Below are 22,221 nucleotides of genomic sequence, written 5' to 3' on the forward strand. Positions count from 1 at the left end.
TTTGTCCTTCAGGTTAATGTGAGCGATGGAGAGGAAATGACAGACTCGGAGCTGGGAAAGGGCCAGACAGGTCATCTGTCTTGTCTCCTCCTGGGACTCACTGTCCCTGATAAAAGCCTCCCTTCTCTTAAGCAAGCTGGAGCAGCCATGGAAACAGGAACTGGCACCAGAGGAATAACACACTCCCTTTAGTGGTACAAAACCAGGGCTAGAAGCTGTTTTGGCACAACCGTGTGTTCGAGGAGAGGCGTCCCATCCCTCATCTGCTGTGCCGCTCTTGAGCAGCACACAGTGCTTCTCAGTTGACAGTGAGTTGAGGTACATCTCCCAGACACATTCCCAAGTTACTGAATCTGCATTGAACAGTTCCTTAAAATTCAGAGTTGGTTGAGACTTCAGCAGTCATTCAGTATTCCTACAGTCACCTATTCATGGGTAAACTGACTCTTAGAATGGTGAGCCGATTTACCCTGGATCACAGTATGCTGTTAAGCAGGGACTGGTAATTATATTAGGTACCATTTATGCAGCATTCATTATGTGCTTAGTCCTCTAAGATCTTTACATTTGACCATCCCTATTTAGCAGTAGGGGAAATGAGTCTTAAGGAGGTTAAATAACTGGTTTGTGGTAGACCTGAGATTGGAGCCTAGGTTCTCAGTCCAGAGCCTGAACTCTCAACCACATACCTGTATGCGCAGATGGAGACCCAGATGCCAGAGAGGGCAAGTGTCTTATTCTATGGCACACAGCAGATCAACTCTTATTGAGCATTAGCTTATCCATGATGAGAAAGCCATTTTGTCATCAGCCTAAAGACATTTTCCCTCCAAATTTAACCCTGAAGATATGAGGAATATCACCAACTCTGTTTATTTAAAAATAGCTAAGGGCCAAAACAGACTATTGTTAAAAGCCTACATTTTTGGTAGACTTTCTGAAGGCTTCAGAACAGTGAAGGTATGGATGGATAATTGCCTCTGTGGTTGATTGCTGGAAGAAGGAAAGAGAACAGGATTGTCCCAAAGCTGTGAAACCATGGAGGGCCAGATCTGAGACTCAGAACCCCTGCTCTATTCTTGTTATCAGGCCCCAAGACCCTTTACAAAGCAGAGAGGTCAGGGCTGACTATGTGCTAGAATAGATTCTCTGCCAAACCATTGTGGTGCCTCCCTGGCAAAGCTAACTCAACATCTGACTCCCCCAGTTCTTCCCAGACAGGAGCTTTCTGCTGATCAGCCAGGTCCCCTGTTCTCCATCCTTCTGTGGGTCTGTATGTTAGTCTGTATTTTCTTACTCTTAAGGTCTATGATGTGACTGTACCAGGACCTTGAGGTCCAGGATTTAGTCCCAGCTCTGTCACTTTATATCATGTGACTTCTCTGGGCCTCTCTTTCCATGGGGGGTTGCGGGGGGGAGGGCAGAGAGAGATAGATCAATGTGAGAGAGACATCGATTGGCTGCCTTCCCCATTACCCCAACTGGAGCCCTTGACTGGAATTAAACCCATGGTCCTTCTGTTATGGGCCAACACTCTAACCCAGGGGTGGGCAAACTTTTTGACTCGAGGGCCACAATGGGTTCTTAAACTGGACCGGAGGGCCGGAACAAAAGCATGGATGGAGTGTTTGTGTGAACTAATATAAATTCAAAGTAAACATCATTACATAAAAGGGTACGATCTTTTTTTTTTTTTAGTTTTATTCATTTCAAACGGGCCGGATCCGGCCCGCGGGCCGTAGTTTGCCCACGGCTGCTCTAACCACTGACCAAAACTGGCCAGGGCTGGAGACACTTTTTTCATGAACAGTTTGGTCAAGAACCAAATAGTTTGAGATCGGAGATGTTTGAGAACTGAGGCTTGACTGTACTTCTACTTTCCATGTGTGGACATGCTCTGTGAAATGGGGTTTATCATAGTATCGTTCCAGAAGAAGGAGGGTTTTTCCCTATTTTGTTTCTTGTCAGTCAAGTAGAGATGTTTGTGTTGAGGTATCCTCAGTGGTAAGCGAGGGAGCAGTCGCTCAGATATGGTCCATTTCCTTTTTGCTCTACACTGCCTCTCCCTTGGTAGGACCAGATTGCCCTGGAAAGTCATTTGATGGAAGTGATGCACGGTGACAGGAAAGCTGAAAGCCGGGTGACTAGAGCCAGGAGATATGGGTTCCAGTCACAGTTTTGCTGATCTTGCATTGAGACCCAGGTTACTTCACCTCTCTGGGCATTTATTTCTCATCTGTGGATTAAGAGATTGGGCTGGCTAATGTCTAAGTTTCCCTAAGTTCTCCATTTTATGAGAAGGACACTTGCTAAAAATAGCAGAATAGTGAGGTCTTTTCCAGCTCTGGGCAGTCTTGAATATCCCTGTCCTCTCTCCCACAGGCATCTTGGCCATCCTCATCCCCCGCCTGGACCTGGTCCTCTCCCTAGTGGGCTCCGTGAGCAGCAGTGCCCTGGCCCTCATCTTCCCGCCCCTCCTGGAGATCACCACCTACTACTCAGAGGGCCTGAGCCCCCTCACCATCGCCAAGGACGCCCTGATCAGCATCCTGGGCTTCGTGGGCTTTGTGGTGGGGACGTATGAGGCTCTCTACGAGCTGATCCAGCCAAGCCCTGCTCCCAGTTTTATCAACTCCACCAGTGCCTTTGCATAGCCTTCTGGGTGCATTTCCTGCACCTGCCCACCCCACCTCTGTGTGTTCCCTAGCACCTGGCTCCAGAGCCTCAGGGAGGGTCCAGGCTCTGGGGAAAATCAAGGTTGCTGTTCAGAAACCCTGCTACCTGGCACCTAGGTGCTCTGGGCCAGACCTGAGGGCAAGGTGGAGAGTGGGTAGCAGATATGCAGGAGGTACCTTTAGTGGCAGTGCCATCATTGTTCATTTGTACTTATTTTAACCCAGAACTTTACAACTGTTTTCCCTCATCATGCCTCCTCCCTTACTTGCACTCTCCTCTGACCCACCTCCCCCAAATTATTCTTGTTGCACAGCTCACTTTATTGAAAAATTTTAGCGTCTCCTTTCCTGGTCCAGGCCTAGATGAAATAAGTGAGAACTCCCCCTCTTTAGAAAGCCGGGCCTATCTCTTTCTCATCTCTCGCCCCAATATTTTACCTCAATATTCACCTACCTATTCAAGTCTCCAGCAGGTGTCTGGATGTCCCTAGTAGTTTAAAACCAGCCCCCAAAGCTGGAGTTTTTAATTTTTACTCTCTCTGGCTTGCTATGACTGGCAACACCTCCTCTCTGATTCCTTGTGTGGGTCACAATACTATTTTCTTAGTTGCTTTAGCTCCCAAAAAATACCAAGTGCTGCCTCAATGGAAGATATTTATATTTTATTTAAAATTAGCTTTTTTTTTCTTAGACTCTATATCGGGGGTTATTGTGACTCGTTCCTTCCTCAGTACACTGGTACTGAGCTTCTCCTGCTGAAAAGAAACTTGCTGCAGGAAATGTCTGCTTAGGTCCTCAGCACACGTGGCTGAGCACTCCAAAGGTTTTAATCAGGATCAGCTGAATGTGAACCTCTGTGGGAGGCAAAGTCCATGCCTCCCATCGGCCAGCCTGATTTCATACTGAGAAGACATGAAGGACTCGGGAAATATTTGCCAATGCATGAGGCCGAGGTTAAGGACGGCCAAGTGGGGTATGTTTCTGCCCACGGAGGCTTATAAAATGGTTGCTTTGTGCATTCAGGCCTGTTTTTGAGCCTCAGCTCCTGACATGCAAACAGCATGGCAGCATTCAGTTGCTGTCGTGCTGGGAAGACACCCACACTGTTGCCATGGATGAGATGATGAGGTCATTGTGCACAGAGAGTGTGAAATTAAGTTCAGAGAATTGACAGCAGCTGGCCTGACGCTAAGTGCGGTGCTTGGTTGTTTACAATCAGCGGGGGATAGGGCAGACGCTGTCCCGTCCTGGCTGCCTTTTTGACCTGGACTCTAAAGGAACCACTTGCTTGGGATTTTGGTCTCCTGTGTTCTAAACACTAATTGTGACTCCTGTCCCTCCCCCTGAGTATCAGAAATGCCCTCAGGGTTGGCACACCTCAAGGTCAGCCTTCAGATTTGGGAACAAACCACAGAAAAGGCCTGGCTTTTGGCTTCCCCTTCTTCCCTCTTGGTGTGAGAAGTCTCTCGGGGGGCATTGGTCATTAATGCCACTTTTTGAGCTGTGTCTATGTATGTGTGTGTTAATGCATATGTGGTAGGATCCTGCTGTCCACTCCTGTCACCAGGCTCTTGCTTCCTTACCTGGAGCTACCGTTCACCCTGAAAGTTGGGAGAGCAGCACAATTTTATCAGGGTTCTTGTTTTTGTGTTTCACCAAAGCTCGTAAGGGCTATGACCCACCTTTACAGCCCCAGTTTTTTCTTTCTTTTCTCTTCCAAAGCCAAACTCTCTCATTGCAGTGACTCCTGTGCTACCTAACTTAGGAAGATGAGATCAGCGGTGTCTTGGTCTCTCTTAGGGTAATGACACTTTTCATCCACTGCTCCTGCTCTTTGGTGATCACTAACAGGTGCTCGTGACCAAGATTCTAGCTGGAGGTGGCAGCGGCCCTGCCCTCTGAAGCTTCAGGCTTAGAGGTTATCAAAGTGGGTTCAGGAATCGCCATATCCTGTTTGCAAGCCTGGGCTCCAGCAGTCTCCCCACCGTGGGCCTGAGAGCTGTTTTCAGTGAGAAGGTACGTGCCAGGAGAGGGTCAGATGTGTGTCCTGCCCGCAGCTGCTGTGGTGGAGGCTTCTGTGCATGCAGGGAGCTGCGGGAAGCAGCCCTGTCCAGGTGGGCAGTGACACTGGGACTGTGATGCTGGGACACGAGGGCTGGATAGCACAATACTGAGGTTCCCTGGCCCCTGGTCTTAGCACAATGCAGGCTATTGCCTCAGGGTCCCTGACCTAGAGAACGTGGTGTATAGGAGAGGCGGCTCCAGCTTTGGAGCTTCTGGAAGCTTTGTGGCATGGCCTTCACCCTGTTTGATCTCTTTCCTGGGATCTCTTTCCTGGCTCCTGCTTTGACAGCCTGGTCGAATGGCTGCTTCAGAAGACCAGGCAAGGCGAACCCGTCAGTGAGCCTTTCTGGTTGTGTACTTGCACTGCAATTAGGTGTTGAGTAAAAGGGTCAGCCAGAGGATGGCAGGGGGAGGGACCCCTCCTCGTCTTCTGGAACCAGCCCTCTGGGCCAGCTGAGGGAAGCTTCCTCTTCTGCTGCCTGTGGGCCTCCTGTAGGCAGGCCCTTGGCTTCCTCTCACCGCTCCTTAGGAACAGCTGCCCAGCCTCTTCCCGTGCCTTGCTGGAAAAAAGCTCCAGCATAAGTAGCAGTCTGATCAGGAGCTGCAGAGAGTGTGAGGCTGCATCTGCCAAACCAAAGGCGAATCCTGGATTTTCTGGCCCAATACTGTTAGGCTCTGTGCCCCTCCCCCAGTGCAGTCCAGATTTTTATTAGCTCAGAGGTAGCTGCTCAGAGCCCCTTGTTCTGTCCTGCAAATGCCACTATTGGGAGCACGTTTCCAGCTCCCTTTCGGCAGTGTACCTCCCCTTAAATGTAGGTGCTTGCTGGGAAGCGCATGACCTGGCATCTTCTATTCAATTTGCCTAGAGTTGTCATTATTCACAAGTGGCATTACTTATAGTGTGCTGCTGTCCGGCTACTAGGAGCCCTTCCTTCATCTGCACAAACCCTGGCCAGATATCTGTGAATGTATGGCAGGTCATAGCTGAGAATCTGCAGCTTATGCCCGCCCTCCTTCTCTGTCACTCACCTCCCCAGCCACCTTCACTGGCTGATGCTCACTATTCACTCTCTACCTTCACGAAAGGTAAAATTTGTAATATTAGCAGTTGTCTTAAAGTGATGATCCCACCAAACAGAAATGTTAGGAAAATCTTCCCCCTACTCCCATATTCCTGTCTTGCCATTTTCTCCCAAAATTGTAGAATATCACTTCTGTCTAACACTACATGTTCGCCTCATGTTTTTTTGGAAGTGCAAAATCTCAATGTCTGTTTACAGCTCTCTCAGTTCACCATCCACAGCAAGGGGGTTTGTATCGGTGGGTTTTATTTCATAGCTAATCAGCGGGCCCCAGCATTGGCCCTGGTCAGAACGTGAAGCTGGTTCCTCACAGTGGAGACACAAAGTACAAGAGGCGCGACTTGGTGATTAGGTAGCTCCAAGTCTGCCTTTGAATTAAAATTTCCAAAGTACATTACAAATCTCCAAGACTGTTAGGGGAAGAGGAGACGGTGTGGTTTGTCTTTGAAATCATGGTCGATACTTTGAGGCAATTGACCTTGCTGGCTGCAAGGCTGTTTGCTCTGACAGCATCAGTTTGTTGAATTTCTTCCCTTTTCTTTGTACCACTGGGTCATTCCCTGGCCAGGGGACATAAATGGTGCTGATACAATGTTATCAGAGTGTGTGTGTAGGGTGGGGGTGGGGGTGGGGGAATAAGGGTGGAGGGTGCCTGTGTTCTTTTATTTAAATCAAGGTGATACTGGGGAAGCTATTTTATTTTAGTGAATGATAAAATTATGTGACTGTTGTAAAACGTGTCAGTGGATGTGTGAATAAGAGGAGTATGAAAAACTACCGTCCAGCAGATCTTGATAACCACACAGTACTGTGTATGTTGTGTGTCTACATGAATGTGTGTTCCCACATGGTATGTATAGAGATGAGGATCATGCAGGAGCTAATAGAAGATCTTGTTTGGGGTTCTGCATACGGATCATGTGTTAAACTTTTCCTGTTCAATAAATGAATTTTATTTTTTATTTTTGAAGGTTGTAGTCTGTGTCTTTGTTTTCACTTAAAAAAAAGTCACTCAGATCCCCTTGATCCTAGGTCAAAATGTTTCTGGTGTATTTCATGGAGCTCATCTGGGGAGTAGTGTGAACAATCGAACCATCTATGGAATTGAGAGTTCCCCAAAAAGGGAAGGGGCCAGGTAGTGATTTTCCTGTTAGACAGTCCTGCCCTTCCTGTCTGCTCCTGCTTCTCCCAAAAACTTGAGTAGGAATTCTCAACCCTCCTGTGCATATCAGAGGATCACACAAACCAGGGTGATGGTTAGTTGTATGCATCAGTGTGGCTAGGCTATAGCGTTCAATAATCCCAGTTATTCATTCAAACACTAACCTAGGTGTTTCTGTGAAGATATTTTGTAGATGTGGCTAAAATCTACAATCAGTCACCTTTAAAGAAAAGAGATTATCCTCAAAATGTGGGTGGGCCTCCTTTAATCAGTTGAAGGACCTTTACGGCAAAACAGATTTCACTAAGGTAGAAGAAATTTGCTTCAAGACTACAGCATCAGTTTTTGCTCAAGAGTTTTCAACTTGCTAACCTACCCTATGAATTTTTGACTTAGCAGCCTCAACAATCACATAAGTCAATTCCTTGAATCCTCTCTCTCTCTCTCTTTCTCTCTCTCTCTCTCTCTCTATATATATATCTTACTGGCTCTGTTTCTCTGAAGAACTCTGACTGATATGAGAGGTAACACCCAATTTTCTTAAAATTGGGGGACTGGCCCTGGCTGGTTTGGCTCAGTGAATCGAGCGTCAGCCTGCGGACTGGAGGGTTCCAGGTTCGGTTCCGGCCAAGGGCATGTGCCTTGGTTGAGGGCACATTCCCAGTGGGGAGTGTGTGGGAGGCAGCTGATCGATGTTTCTCTCTCATCGATGTTTCTGACTCTGTCCCTCTCCCTTCCTCTCTGTAAAAAATCAATAAAATATATTTTTAAAAATTGGGGGACTGATTTCAAGACAGTGGAAGAGATGACTTCCCTTCTCTTTTTGTCACATTTAAGAAGAAAAACAAGACCATCTCACTGACCCTTAGAGGATCTGAAAACTGATCTTTGTTGGCTACTGAGTTAGATTTGTTCAAAAAGCAGAGCCCTCAAGGGACACTGTTAAGTATAACACTTTCCCAAGAGAGGAAGGTAGACCATTTTCACTTATCAGTATCATTACTGGAACTGGAGGGTCAAAGAGATTCAGTGACTGTTCGAGGTCACTGCCTAGTAAGTGGCAGAACTGGTGTACATGCAAGCCCTGTGATTACAGAGCCCTAGTGCTTCCCAGGGTCCTGGCTGTCTCCCCCTCTTGCAGCCTTAGCAGGGAGGTCTCCTTAGGGATTGTTGTGAGGATTAGATGTTATAAAGTGCCTAGCTGAATTGAAGAAAACCAAGACTAGAGCAATTTTACTTATGCGCGCGCGCGCGTGTGTGTGTGTGTGTGTGTGTGTGTGTGTGTGTGTGTTTGTCATGTTTTGCTCACTTCCTTTGGATAGAGCATTCAACCTTTTTAGATTGTTTACCTCTTTACATTTTTATTTCTGCTCACGTTCTGGTTGTGATCCCTCCATCTGGGTAACCAGGGCCATCCTGGTAAGCCCACTGCACTGCTGGAGGCATAAACTAGAGTGACAGTGGACTGAATTTGGACTATAGCTATACATGGGGCTCTTTGCTAGGTAGGCTGGCTTCCTTAGACTCAGCCTATTACAGACGTGTACAAATAAACTGTTTTTACTTTTTATTTTTAAACCCTTACCGAGGGGGGCGGGGGAGAGGAGAGAGAGAGAGAGAAGAGAGAGAAATTGTTTGTCTCCCGCCCAGGATTAGATTGAACCTGCAACTGAATCCATGAGCCTTTGGTCCATGGGCTGATGCTCTAATCACTGAGGAACCGGCTAGGGCTATAACAGGTTAGTTTGTAAGCTGATAATTTTTTATAGCCCATGAATGGTGTTATAAATATCCAGATAGCCATTGGCAGAAAAAAGGTCCCCCACCCCTTCTGTAGTACATTATCCAAACCAGGAAACGGACACTGGCGAAATCCATAGAGCTCATTCAGATTTTTCCGGTTATATATGCACTCATTTGTGTGTGTGCATGTATGCGTGTGTAGCTCTAAGCAATTTATCACATGTGTAGCTTCCTCCACTACAATCAAGATGATTAACTCTCATCACCACAAGACTCCTCATTCTACCCTTTTATAGACACACTCACCTTCTGCACTCTCCCACATCCCTAACTCCCGGCACCACTAGTCTATTCTTCATCTCTTATGTTATTTCACAAATGTTATATAAATTGAATTATGCTGTATGTTTCCTTTACATTGGCTTCTTTCAGTAAATACAATTTCCTTGAGGATTATCCAAGTTATTGCCTGTATCAATTATTTGTTCCTTTTTATTGCTGAGTTGTATCCCATGACATGGAGGTACCACAATTTGCTTAACCAGTCACGATCGAAAGAGATTTACATAGTTTTTAGGTCTGGCAATTGCAAATAAAGCTGCTCTGAATACTCATGTATCTGGAATTGGTTGGTTACCAAATTCAGCGTAGTTTCAGTAGGGAGTGTGGTGGCATGGCCTGCAAGGAGTTGACATCACTATATTCATTTTGAGTTTTGTGCCAGTCTAAGCACTTTCCTTCGGTGCAACCTATAGATTTGTTGAGGAATCTTGAGAAGATTCTAAAGCTCGTCTTTCTCCAGCCTGGTCCGTGAGAAAGTTCCTGTTCTTCATTTGGTGAGACAGCCTGTGCCTCTCCTCAAGATGGAGCTGGCAGAGGACGTCTGAGGACTTCCAAAGCCTGTCCGTGGGCACTGCAATGTGGGTTATTGCTGAGCACCTGGGCCCATTGTCCTCAGAGGTGGCATTTCACCAGTTCCTCATGTGGTGAAGGAAGTCAGGAAGACGGGCCCACTGTTCTATATTGAATTAGTTGTGGGCCCTCGGCAAGTCATTCTGTATCTGAAAATTGTATAAACTATGTCTTTCTCCCTACCCGCCTCTACCTTTTATAATCTCCATAATCTTCATCCAAAAGAGAGTGGTTTTCCTCCCAAGGCCTTGTCTCTGCCCTTCTTGTGCTCCAGATACTCATTTTTTGAGGTTCTAGCCATGGCTTCAGTCTCCCCACCGCGACCTCACATGTCTCCCTCCAGCACTGCTCCGGTTTCTGGAAGATATATTTGTCTTCTGTACAAGGCCTTCAGAAACCCTATGTGATGGCACAGTTGTGCTGTCCCACCCTCACTCCACCGTCACCTGGAGGAGCAGTCTTATGTCCCTTTGCTGTCTGTCCTGGTGAATTCCAGCTGCCCTTCCTCACAGGACTTGGTTGTAAGTCCTGCCCCCACCCCTACATCTTCCTGGCGACCCTCTTAAGGTCCAGCCTCAGAACTGAACCAGGATTATAGGAGTGGCCTGGGGTTGAGCCCCAGGTTTGAGCAGACTCCACCTTCCCAAATCCAGACACTGGGTAATACCACCTAGAATTATAGTGACATTCTTGGACCACGGCACTAAGCCCTCTCAGTCCTTGCTTCTATTCCTCAATCCTTCAATGCCCTGTACTTATCATTTGTTTTATGAACCCAAATGTAAGGCATGGGTCTGGAGTCAGGCAGCCCTGAATTGAATCCTGGCTCAGTCACTCATCAACTGGGTGGCCTCACTTTCAGTTACCAATGTAAGCTATAAGCTATTGAATTTCTGTGTTCGCTGCACCTCCGTCTGTAAAATGGAGATGACAGTACTTACGTCATGAGGGTTTTTGTGAGGATTAGATAAGACAAGACGTGCCAAGTGCTTGCACGGTGCCTGACATATAGCCAGTGTCAGTCAGAGGTGGTAGTGAGGATGAATATGGTGAACTACAAAAATCACCCAGCCTGGAAGTCAGGAGACCCAGGTCACTGTTTTTCTCTGCCACTGTTAAGCGCTGTCATTCTCAGGTTTAGAGCCCCAGTGGCCTGACTGGGAGGGTTTCCCTGAAAATCTCTGGGTCTTCCACAACCTGTTGGGCTACGTCTTGATCTCAGAGAGTCCCCTGGTGGCTGATCCATGAAGGTGCAGGCTCCGGAGGCTAAAGGGAAGGAGGGGCCTGGTTCCTGGAGAGGTGGGCTGGGTGGACAGAGGCTGAGCGGGTGGTTTTGTAGGGAGGTCCCGAGGTTGGGTGTTGGACCTGAATGTGGGTCTCATCCCTGTGAAGTTCTAGCTGTGAGACCTCGGACAAGCACCTCCTCCTCTGTGGGCCTTGGAGAGAGGAATATTGGGAATGGAAATGGACGAGATCAGTGTTTCCCAAAGATGATTTAGGGGCTCCCTGGACAATCATTTTTTAAAAATCCGAATCGTTGTGTATTTTCATGTGTGCTAGTAGAAATAGTAACTTTCAAATCCTTTAGCTTATGGGTATTATCGTTTTAAAGTGAGTAAAAAATTTAAAAATCTAAATCTAAAGGAAAAATATTAAGTAAATAATAGTACAGGTGGTATTCTATCAGGGCAAAAATCATAAAAGTGGTAAGCACAACAACAGTTTAGGCAACACTGGACTAGATTATTTGTGATTTCCTGCACAGTTCTGAGAAGTTACTTCTACCTGTGTATTACTTGGTATTATATCTTAACATAATAATCACCATTTATGGTTTATGCAGCTATAAACTTTTTACTTTTATTCCTCAGGATAGTATTATGATGTAGCTATTATTTATTATCTTAGTTTTACTGAAAAATGAGAGGCAAGTCCTACCTGCCCGTTAGGATGTGGCAGAACAGGTTTGGAACTGAGCCTGTCTGACCCCAGAGCCACCGTCTGCAGAGGAAGCCTGAGGACAGGGACTGGGCTTTCCAGTCTCAGTGTTACCTACAAGGCTCCTGTGGACCACGGTCGCCTGGTGACATTCACATCCAGCGGGCCTCAGGGGCCACAGGCTGACTCAGGCTGGCGGAAAGGAGGGACAGGCCGTGCCTGGCTTCCCAAGACCCAGGACAGTAAGCCCCTCTCCCCAACCAGTGCGTGTGGTGCAGAGGGTGCTGGCTGGGTCGGCAGTCCTGAGCCTGGTCCCGACCTTTCACTAACCCGCTGGTTAGTGAACTTGTCCACTGTGGACCATTGATTCAGCATTGGAGCCATTTTCCCCCAAGTATTGTCCTGGGCCCCATCCCCAGAGGTTCTAATTGTGCAGGTCTGAGTTAGGGCTCAGGGTTCTTTATTTTGGCCATTTTGCTAGATTTGGGGATCACGGTGTTTAATGACTTCTAGGGTCCCTTCCAGCTCCCAAATTCTGTGAAGCTCTCAACTTGGAAAGGCCTGTAGACCCTTATGACACAGAAAATAACAGTAAAAAAGACACTTTATTGTTAAAAAAAAAAAAAAGGCCATTCATACCGTCATTCACACTCACAGTCGCACACACAGTCACGAACCACTCACACAAACACGCTCTCACCCACACAGCCTCCGTCTCGCTGTAAGCAGCAACTCTGGGGGTGAGAGTCTCTGTTGCTCTTCCTTTTGACTTTTGTCTCCAGAAACAACACATGAAAAAGTAGTGGACCCGAGAAAGGGACGGGGGGTGGGCAGAATAGCAAGGCCACCAGAATTCTCTGGTCGCTGCCACTCCTGGCTACATACACTCTACACATGTGTACAAATGTACTATACATGAGTGCCCACATGTGTAGACATGTGCCCACATTGACCCTCCATGCATAGGGTTGAGTCACTGCAGGTAACACTTAGATTGGCAGGCTTCTCAGATGGCGGGGCAAGGACAGGGCATCCTCTTTCTGGCTCCCTGCCTCCACCCTCCCCTGAATGGACATTCTGAGTTCCTTGTGTCTATGGAAGAAAAATCCCTCATCCAGACAGCAAGGTTGAAAAGTGCCTAAAATTTTTAAAAATGATGAATGATAGCCTTCCTGCCTTTGGCCCAAAGTGCTTGAGAAACTTGGGATGAAGAACCCAGAGTTCCATGAGGTCTGATTTCTTTAGCAAAGAAAGTCCAGGGCTGCAGGAATCCTGACTGGCCCTGGCTGGTAGAAAGTCACGTGACTTAAAGAGGCGGGGCAAGTTGCCTAGTTGGAATCTGGATTAGAGGAGTGGGACCTCCAGGAGACTGAGACCATAGTGATGCTCCTCAGGTACCCTTGTTGCCCTCATTCACCATCTTATCCCCGATGCCTAGCACAGCACCTGACACGGAGCAGATGCTGCAATGGACATATGCATGAGGCAGGGTGCATAGGTGACTTTTGGTAACTGCTCGCCTTCTGCTCACCTGTCAGCCCCTAGGAGGACACCCTGTGGCCCTCCAGGGTCAGAGACCCTGGGACCTCATCTCTCTAGTGGGTGTAGTGGTAGCCTGTGGGGCATGAGCCTGCCTCTGCCTCCAGAATGGAGCTGTGGGCAGGTGTAAGGATGTGCCCCAACAGGGCTGACCCAGTAGTTCAGGCCCTGCCTCCCTGGGCGCTGGGAGACGGCAGATCAGAGACTGACTGCCTCTTGCCCATCTCAGGAGTCGGCTTCTCCTGGTTTTCCAGCGTAGCTGCCCTGTGCATCCCCTTTCTGCTGGGGCCCTGGTGCTGTTTTTCGAGTCCTACCCTCAGCTTCCCTCCATCCTCAGGGACTAGCTGGGGGTCTGGAAGAGCACATTTCAATGTATGGCAGCCTGGAATGGGTATGGGGGCTTCCCTCCCACTTTCCCAGCCACGCTGTACTCACTCTCTATAGACAGGAAGAAGGTGCCAAGTCCTTGGCCTCCCACCTTCCTTCCTCTGAGGACAGCTAGAACATGACCTCCTCACAGCTCCCATAATCACTCTCTACCATGTCAGAGCCCTCATAGTTGGGGGGTGCCTCGGGCTGGCCCCGGCCTGCGGGAAGCCCACCCACCACCTCACAGTCGGCATAAGAGGGCCCGGCGCGGCTGAGGCGCATCCTCACCCCCTTGTAGCCCCCCTCTGCCAGGCAGGGCCCTCCCCCTCCCTGCCGGAGCTGCGAATGGTAGTAACTGATGGCTGTGTACTCATTGAGACAGGGGGCCAGCAGGCGCTCCCGGGGACTGGGGGGCCGCGGGGGCATCAGATCTTCCAGGTTCTGGTTGCTATAGCGGGGTGGGAGGGGTGCCCGCTTATTTTCCACCTCCAGTGGGAAGGGGAAACCCCCATAGAGGCCATTGGGCTCCTGCATCACAGCTGGGTTCTGGTGGTGCTGAGGTGATGGTGGCAGAGGGCTCGGGGTCACTTCAGAGTTGGGGTATTCCCAGTGTTCCTTCCTGGAGTAAGTAGGGGGCCAGACCGTGGCTCCGCCTGGATACACTGTAAGAGAACAGTAAGATAGAGTGAATTTCCCTGGTGAAGGTTCCAGCTGGCCTGACAGCTACTACTGATAACTTAGCATGTGGTGGATATGTGGCCTATCTACATGTTGTCTCTTGCAGCTTAGGTTGATATCTAGAATCCAATGGGGCCAAGGTTAAGGCCAGAGGCTTAACCCAAAGCCAGCCTGTTTTGCAAATCTGTGCCACTGATCAAAGGGTCAATGTAAAAGGGAAGAATATGGATGGCTCCATGCAGCCCACCCCCAGTGCTAGAGGCAGGAGCTCCCTCCCAAGTCTTACTGGTGGGTTTCGTCTCCTTATTTGAAGGAAACACATAGTTCGGAGTACATGTGAGGCATACATCACAGAGGGTGATTAAGTGAGATGTGCCTTGGAAGATTGGAGACCAGGCGTCTTTGGTCCCAGCTGTGTCCCTGCTACTGAATAGTTGTGTGAATTAGAACTGCACCTTTATGGGTCCTAGCTACTCAATTGGCAAAAAGTTAGTGAAAATACCTGTTTTAACTATTGGTGAATAAGCCAGGAAAGATAAAGTGCTTACATATTCACCTCCTTTTGAGTAAAAGATAAGAAAGGGGTAAAGATGGCTCCCCACAGCCAGCTAGGTCTGGCTTAAGATTGGGCAGTCAGAAGGTTGGACGACTGCTTCTCTTTCGCTTCCCAGAAGAGCACAGATGTGCAGAAGCCTCCTTTCACCCAGGGATCCTACCCACTCCTTTCTGGAGTCTATAGGTTTCTGCCATGGACAACGAGCCTATGGAGTGTCTTGGAATTTAGAGGAGTGGATCATGATGCAGCAGAATGAGCCATGGGCTCTGAGTCCAGAGACCTGGCTTCTGTTCCTGTTCATTAGTTCACTGTGACCTTGAACACACCCCTTCACACCCCATTCCTAGAGCATGAACTGAATGGTGGCCAAAACCCCTGTGCCTGAGGTAGTGAAGTGCTTAGGTCTGCTACTTCATTCCACCAGTCCCCAAGGCTAAGGGCTCTGGCTATACTGACCCATCTCCTCGCCTGACCAGGTCCTCTTAATGATGGACTCGTTGTCAGAGCGGGGAGGGACTGCAGCTGGTGGGAGTCTGGGAGGCACGCTGCAGACTATTGGCTGCTGCTTAGAGCTGGGTCCAAAAGTGACGAATTCATTTGGACCTGAGGTCTTGCTGGGCTCTAGTTGGTTCACGTTGTTGCAGGAGTTGGTGCTCAGAGGGTTGAGCTCGATGGCAGGCATGGCTTGGGTGTCAACACCAACACTCCTAGCCAAAAGGTCTGGATCTTCCATGGCCACGGGCTTGTGAGACTTGCGATAGCGGCAGTAGAAGAGAAACCCAATGGTGCTAGCAATAATGAACAGTAGGATCCCTGTGAAGATCAGAAGCTCCTGCTGACCCCAGTCCCCCCTTTTGATCACCGGGGTGAGTAGGCATTTTCCTTCTGAGCAGGCCCTTTCCTTTTGTTCACACCTGCAGAAACAGAAAAGTAGGAAGGGGCTGAGTCACTGCTCTTTCCCTCACCCCTCTTACAAAGATCAGTGGATGGAAACCCCTGCACTCAAGCCTATGCTCTCCAATTTTCCACAAAAAAAAAAAAAAAAAGAGCCTGGCCAGTGTGGCTCAGTGGTTGAATGTCGACCCATGCACCAAGAGGTCGCTGGTTCGATTCCCGGTCAGGGTACATACTCGGTTGCAAGACTCAATTCCCATTGGGTATGTGCAGAAGGCAGCCAATTGATGTTTCTCTGTCAGCAATGTTGCTGTCTTTCTCCCTCTCCCTCTCCCTTTCACTCTATCTAAAAATCAATTTTAAAATATTTTTAAAAAAAGATAATTATCAAACATACCAACAAATCAACTTCAGAACTTTCCATCCTCTACCAGTAACACATAGGCCTCAGCTACACCCTAATTTATGACCGGTTGGATCTGGACTCTGAGCACATCCATTATTTTCACCCACGAGATCTCGACATTGGATATACTCTTCACCAATGAGGTCCGATTTCCAACCATATATGGCGATAGAGGCAGCCAACATACCTAGCTGTCCTCCAGCAATAATGTCAGGGTCCCAAATACAAGTCAGCAGTCACCCAGCAATGCCAGCCGGGCATCACCAGCAGGTCACAGGGACCCAACGTGGCTCTGCACAGACCTTACACTGGGCAGCTTCTCAGAGAGAGCACCTGGAACTATACGACCTCTCAGGTCACCTTCAGCTTAGTGTTCCATGGTGGAAGGCTCTTAGGAGACGTCTATGGCTGGCTTTGTCCACTTTTGAAGGGATATTGGGAGAGGCTCCCTCCATTCCACTTGATCCCGAACATCCCCCAGTACCTGAAACTACCCTTTGGGGTTTAATGTTGTCCTCCCCAAGTTCTTCTGTTAAAATGCAAACACCACTGTCAGCCAGGGAGTGTTCTCCCAACACACCTGCCGGCTGGAGAGCATTGTGTACTGCAGAGCAGCAAGTGAAGTGGGGTTGGAATTGTCAGTTGCCAAGAAAGAGGACTTGGGTTATAAACACACAGGAGGATCTTGGGTAAGCTCTTTCCTTCTCTGGGCCTCAGTTTCCCCATCTGTAAAATTAGTGGCTCCCTTATGCACAGGCTGACAGCAGGGGCTCCCTTGGGAGTTTGTAAAAAAAAAAAAAAAAAAAAAGGAGAATCCCAGGTTTCGTTCCTTGGCGATTCCGATTTAATTGGTCTAGGAATGTACATTTTTCATTAGTCTCACTCATGATTTTTCTTAAAGGCTCAAAAGTTGGGAAGCCATCAAACCAGATTGCCAAAGCCTCTGACCTCTAGGATTCTTAGCTGATTCGCCTTCTCTTGCAACCCCTCTACCTTCTCCCCCAAGCCAGCATAATACGAGGTATAGTTGGCTGGCAGTGGGGTTTGAGATCACAGCAGTACCTCTACCAAGTGGTCATTGTCTCCAGGTCGCTTCTGGGAAGTCACAGTCCAGAGCAAAAGACTAAGAGCTTGAGCTATTTTCAGACTTTATCAAAGATCAGAGCCACCTGAGGAGCTGGTTAGAAGTGCAGGTTCCTGGGCCCCAGCCTGGGGAGTCTGATTCATCAGGTTCAGAATAGGGCCTGGGAAATATTAACAAGCACCTCCCTCTCCCAGAGGCTCTGCTGCAGGTGGTCGGAGGGAGAAGCCAGGTCCCGGAGCACTCAGCCTCTTGCCTCCCATCGGCCTCCCTAGAGTTCAGAGAGCAGAGCTCATTCCCTAATGGCGCCAAATCCAGGGTGAGGAGCCAATGGCAGGAGGCCTCTCCGTGCTTACCTGACTCCTTCAGGGGAGGAGCTGCAGTTTCCGTTCTCCTCCGGGCAAGGTGTCAAAGTGCAGTTCTTTCTCTGTTCACAGTGTTTCCCAGAGAACTGTGGGGGACACTCGCAGGAATAGCCTGGGAGGAAGGGAAGGGAGGTGAGAGAGTGCACTGGCCTGGCAGTCAGGCCTCCAGGTGGAGAGGCCCTCTGGGATGAGGGGAGGCCTCAGCATGTCTGCAGGCACCCGTGTGCACATTTATTTATTGAGGGCCAAACACCATCTTGACCACTGATGCCCTGCTGGTCAAGGAGACTTGATTCTGGCCCTCAAACAGCTTATAGTCCTGCAGAGAGTGGGCATCTCAAGAATACTGCCTATCCTCCTCATTTACCCAGACAACACTGATTCTAAGTAAGACTCTTCATGAACGAGCTTATTTGACCCTCACGACATCTCCAAGATTGGTTTCTGTTATCCTCCTCATCAGGGAATGGCAGGTGAGGAAATGAGGCACAGAGAATGTATGGCATTTGCTTAAGGCCACACAGCCAGTAAGTGGCAAAATTGGGATCAATACTAATCGCAATTATCATAAAAATTAGTTTATTGAAGGGAAGTGTTGGGGGAGGTTTCCTGGAGCAGACACTATTTCATTTGAGACCTGGAGGATGAGTAAAGATTAGCTAGGCAGAAAGATAGAGGGGCAAAGCGGAAGGTGTTTCAGGCAGAGGAGAATGTGTGTAAAGGCTTAGAGCGGAAGGTGTGGCAAGTCCCAGGAATTAAAATGATGCTAGGGTGGGCAAGCCTGCTGAAAAAGGGGGGAGTGGGAGGGGCATGGGAGGTATGAGCCATATGCAGGAATTAGGAATTGGGACTCTATCGAACAGCAGGGGGAAGACATTGCAAGGCTCCAAGCAAAAAAGTGAAGTGCTCAGATCTGCAGCTGTGTCCCTGCTACTGAATAGTTGGGTGAGTTAGAACAGGATACTGTGTCTTCATGGGCCTTAGCTACTCAATCAGCAAAAAGTTATTGAAAATACCTGTTTTAACTATTGGTGAATAAGCCAGAAAATACAAAGTGCTTACCTATCCCGAGGGCCTGTGAGCACTTCCCACCATTGAGACATGGGTTCGGGCTGCAGTCTTGGCTGTGGGCGCAGCACTGGGTGAGGTCCTGCCTCTCCAGCAAGCCTGCCACCTTCTTGCCATGGGCCATCAGCTCCAGTGCCTGTCCATTGATCATGACCTCATCGAGGCAGCCTTCAAAGCCCTGGGAGACGTTCGGGGGAGAGTGAGAGAGGACAAAGCCGCCTAGAAAGAGGTCTCTTTTGGGCCTCAGGCCCTGGCAGTTCTCTGGGAGCACAAGGGAGCCGTTGCCTGAGCTGTCAACCAACAGCCGAGTGGAAGTGTCCGTCTCCTTCACCAGAACTGAGTGCCACTTGCCGTCATTCACATGGGGCCAGGAGGAAAGCGTTCCATTGAAACCACGTGGGCAACTGTATTCCAGCTGGAGCACTCCATGGACCAGCTGCAAAGGAAACCCAGATGGCCATCAGCAAAGCCAAGGAGTCCTTATAGAAAGCCCTGCAACAGGCTGCCGGGGCAAAGCATGCTGGTTGTATTTTCATGGGTGGGAGGGGTAGTGTCTGGTGATTTTTAAGGCAGTTTTAGTTTTGTGTTTGTAGAGAATAAAAACCTTCAAAATGCTCTTCTGACTCTGGTTTTATTTTTCCCTCATTGCACTCCATGGGATGGCCCGGGCAGGGACAACATCTCTACTTCACAGATGAGGAAACTGAGACCCAGAGATGCCTTGCTGTCTTTTGGATTCTTGTTCATAGGCCTCTCCAGTGTTCTGCATTCCTGAACATTGGCCTTCAAGGGTACCAAACCCCCCTCTCACTCCCACTGCCTTACACAACAGTTCAGCAGTTCTTGAAGTGTCTCCAAGATCTATTCAGGAGCTCTGCAAATGGAAACTACTTTCATAATAATCCTAAGACATTATTTGCCCTTTTTACTCTCACAAATATACAGTGGAGATTTCTGATATGTGCTATCACAGCAGACGAAGGTAGAAGTAAATATGAAAAGCCAGCTGTCTTCTATTAAGCCAGACATCAGAGAGAATTATAAAACACTGCTCCTTTTTAATTTTTTTGGAAAATGTAATTATTTTTTAAATATATGGTTTTTATGTGAACATGTAATGACTTCCTTGGTTTTAAATGAATTAGCAAATAAAGATTTTAACATTTGTCAGTTTTAATTTCTAATATTGGAAACATCGATAGCTACATATAACCCATATAAACAAAACTTCCTTAGGATCTTCAGTCATTTTAAAGAGAGTGAAAAGTCCCAAAATCAAAAAGTCTGAAATCCCACTGGATTAAAACATTTTAGTTCACCTCATCCTACGAAGTTGGTTGATTTTTGGTCAAACCTTTTCCTGGTCACTGTAGGGTAGGGAGTGCCTTTTCTGGGTGAAATTTAAAGATACAACCCAGTGTTTTCAGGAGTTAGCCATTTATACATCACCTTCCTGATTTTTTACCTGATTCAACACTGCCTATACCATTATTTCCTTAAAAAGGAAACTTATATACAGTAAATAGAAAAATAGAATGACAAAATAAGTACAACTCAAAACACTGTCCTTAAATCATTCCTTTGACTTTACTCAGGACCACAAATCCATTGATCCCACCATCTTTTCACTGTCTCTCTTCTCCTCAGCAAAGCCATCATTCCTCTCCTCATCCAGCTGTCCTGTCCCTCTCTCACTTGGTAGAACTCAATTGGCAAACCCACAAATTGGTAAAACTAAACTCTTCCCTTATTCTATATGATCATCATGGAGCTGAATTTGGTTGGAGAGAAACACACAGGCTTACTTATTGGTCTCCCTTTAATTTCATGACCATGAGTCTCCAATGAGCCCTTCATGCTGCACAACAGTTGTACTATCTTCCTTAGTCCATTTACTCTCCCATGTGCCTGTTTTTACAACTTCTCTCTCCTCAGATCCCTAATGCCTCCCTCCCCATTCTTATTCTACAAATCAGATGAGGATTTGAAGACACTCATAATCACATGGATCCACTTTTGTGAAAGCCAATCTCTCCATTCATGTACTAGATCTCCCCGCTCCCTTACTTCTTCAAGGACAAGGTTTCACTGACTCTCCTTTCTCTTTCCTAGATCTTTGTTCACTCTCTGCTGGATCATCCCACTTGTCATACAAACATTATTGCTCTAATATTATTTTTTAAAAGTTGTCTTGATCCCACTTCTCTTGCCAAAGATCTTTTTTTTTCTTTGCTTCTCTTTTGCAGCAAAATTCCACCCTCACCCACGACAACACTGAAACTACTGGTGTCAGGGTATTCAGTGACCTCTGTGTTGCCAAATCCAGTGATTAAAATCACTTCCCATCTTAGCTGACCTCTCACCAGCATATCTATCACCCAGCTGATCACTCCTTCCTTCTTGATACGTGGTCTTCATTTGGTTTCCTGGATACAATACTGTCTTAGTTTTCCTTCACTGTCATTGGTTGCTCCTTTTCAGTCTCCTTTGTTGGATCCTCCTCTTCCCCCTACGTCTCAGTGTTAGAGTGTCTCTGGTCTACTCTCTTTTTAATCTGCACTCCTTAGTGATCTTCATCTCCAGCCCAGACCTTTCTCACGAACACTAGACTTGTTTATCCAGCTCCACTTGAGGGTCTAATAGGCATTTCAAACTTACATGTCCAAAACTGAACTCTGGATCTTCCCCCCAAACCTGCTTTACCAATATTCTTCCCCGGGTCTGTTGGCGGCAACTCTATCCCTTCTAGTTGCTCAGGCCAAAATCTTCCTCCTTGCTTCCTCTCCCAGCCCTTATTCAATTCATCTGGAAATCCTGTTGGCTTTACCTTCAAAATCTATCCAGAGTCTGACCTCTTCTTCCCAGTTCCACTGTCATTGCCCTGATCTAAACCACCGTCATCTCTCACCTGAATTATTGCTTCTTTGGCTGGGTCTCTCTGCTTCTGGCCTTGTCCTTCCAAGGTCTGTTCTTAGCACAGTAGCCATGAGGATCCTTTCTGCATATGTTAATTCTCTGCTCAAAACCTTTGAGGCCCTCCATCTTGCTCAGAATAAAAGCCAAAGTCCTTCAATGGCCTGTGCGACCTTTATAGATCTGCCCCCATTTCATTACGCTGACCTCAACTCCTCCTATTACTGTCCCATTTGCTCACTTCCGTCAAGCTGTACAGACCTCGGGCTTGTGCTCTAAGCATGTAAGGAATCTCCGGCCAATTACTATTCCTTTGACCTAGAATGCTGTTCCCCCAGCTGTCTAAGCTAACTCCCTCACTCCCTTCAAATTATTGTTCAATTACCACCTCAATGAAGCCTTTCCTAACCACTTTATTTAAAATTGTAACTCCCCATACTCCCGATTTCCCTTCACCTTTTCCCCTTTAACCCAAAGCACTTATCACATTTGGACAAACTCTATAATTTTCTGAGTTATTATGGTTATTGTCAGTCTGCCCTGTAGGATGAAAGTTCTAAGGCAGCGGTTCTCAAACTGTGGGTCGCGACCCCTTTGGGGATCGAACGACCCTTTCACAGGGGTCGCAAGACCATCGGAAAACACATATATAGTTACATATTGTTTTTGTGATTAATCACTATGCTTTAATTATGTTCAATTTGTAACAATGAAATTGGGGGTCACCACAACTTGAGGAACTGTATTAAAGGGTCGCGGCATTAGGAAGGTTGAGA

At 47.6% G+C, this 22,221-nt stretch overlaps 2 protein-coding genes across 4 annotated transcripts in view; one reads left to right on the forward strand and one right to left on the reverse strand.

The window, feature by feature from the left end:
* Nucleotides 1–22,221, forward strand: part of SLC36A1 (solute carrier family 36 (proton/amino acid symporter), member 1) — a 176,366-nt gene that overhangs the window by 26,507 nt on the left and 127,638 nt on the right. The window contains exon 10 of one of the 2 annotated variants that reach the window (XM_005870505.2): nt 2,383–6,791. The exons of the other annotated variant lie outside the window; for it this stretch is intronic. Coding sequence (XP_005870567.2) covers nt 2,383–2,654 — 272 coding nt within the window. The 3' untranslated portion in view covers nt 2,655–6,791. Of the gene's footprint in view, nt 1–2,382; nt 6,792–22,221 lie in introns of those variants that run through there. 2 annotated transcript variants of the gene reach the window in all.
* LOC106726821 (protocadherin Fat 2-like) lies at nt 12,160–19,352 on the reverse strand. Of its 2 annotated transcripts, none has more exons than XM_014543125.1 (4): nt 18,527–19,352; nt 17,456–17,576; nt 15,322–15,632; nt 12,160–14,146 (listed from the first exon to the last, which is right to left on the reverse strand). In XM_014543125.1, the coding sequence occupies exons 1-4, from the start codon at nt 18,681–18,683 to the stop codon at nt 13,614–13,616; spliced, it is 1,122 nt and encodes a 373-aa protein (XP_014398611.1). In that variant the 5' UTR covers nt 18,684–19,352; the 3' UTR covers nt 12,160–13,613. The 2 variants fall into 2 exon arrangements, with proteins under 2 accessions (XP_014398611.1, XP_014398610.1); XM_014543124.1 differs by having other exon boundaries at nt 15,175–15,632; nt 18,527–19,119.

Source organism: Myotis brandtii, unplaced genomic scaffold (genome assembly GCF_000412655.1).
Source record: "Myotis brandtii unplaced genomic scaffold, ASM41265v1 scaffold32, whole genome shotgun sequence".
NCBI classification, from domain to species: domain Eukaryota; kingdom Metazoa; phylum Chordata; class Mammalia; order Chiroptera; family Vespertilionidae; genus Myotis; species Myotis brandtii.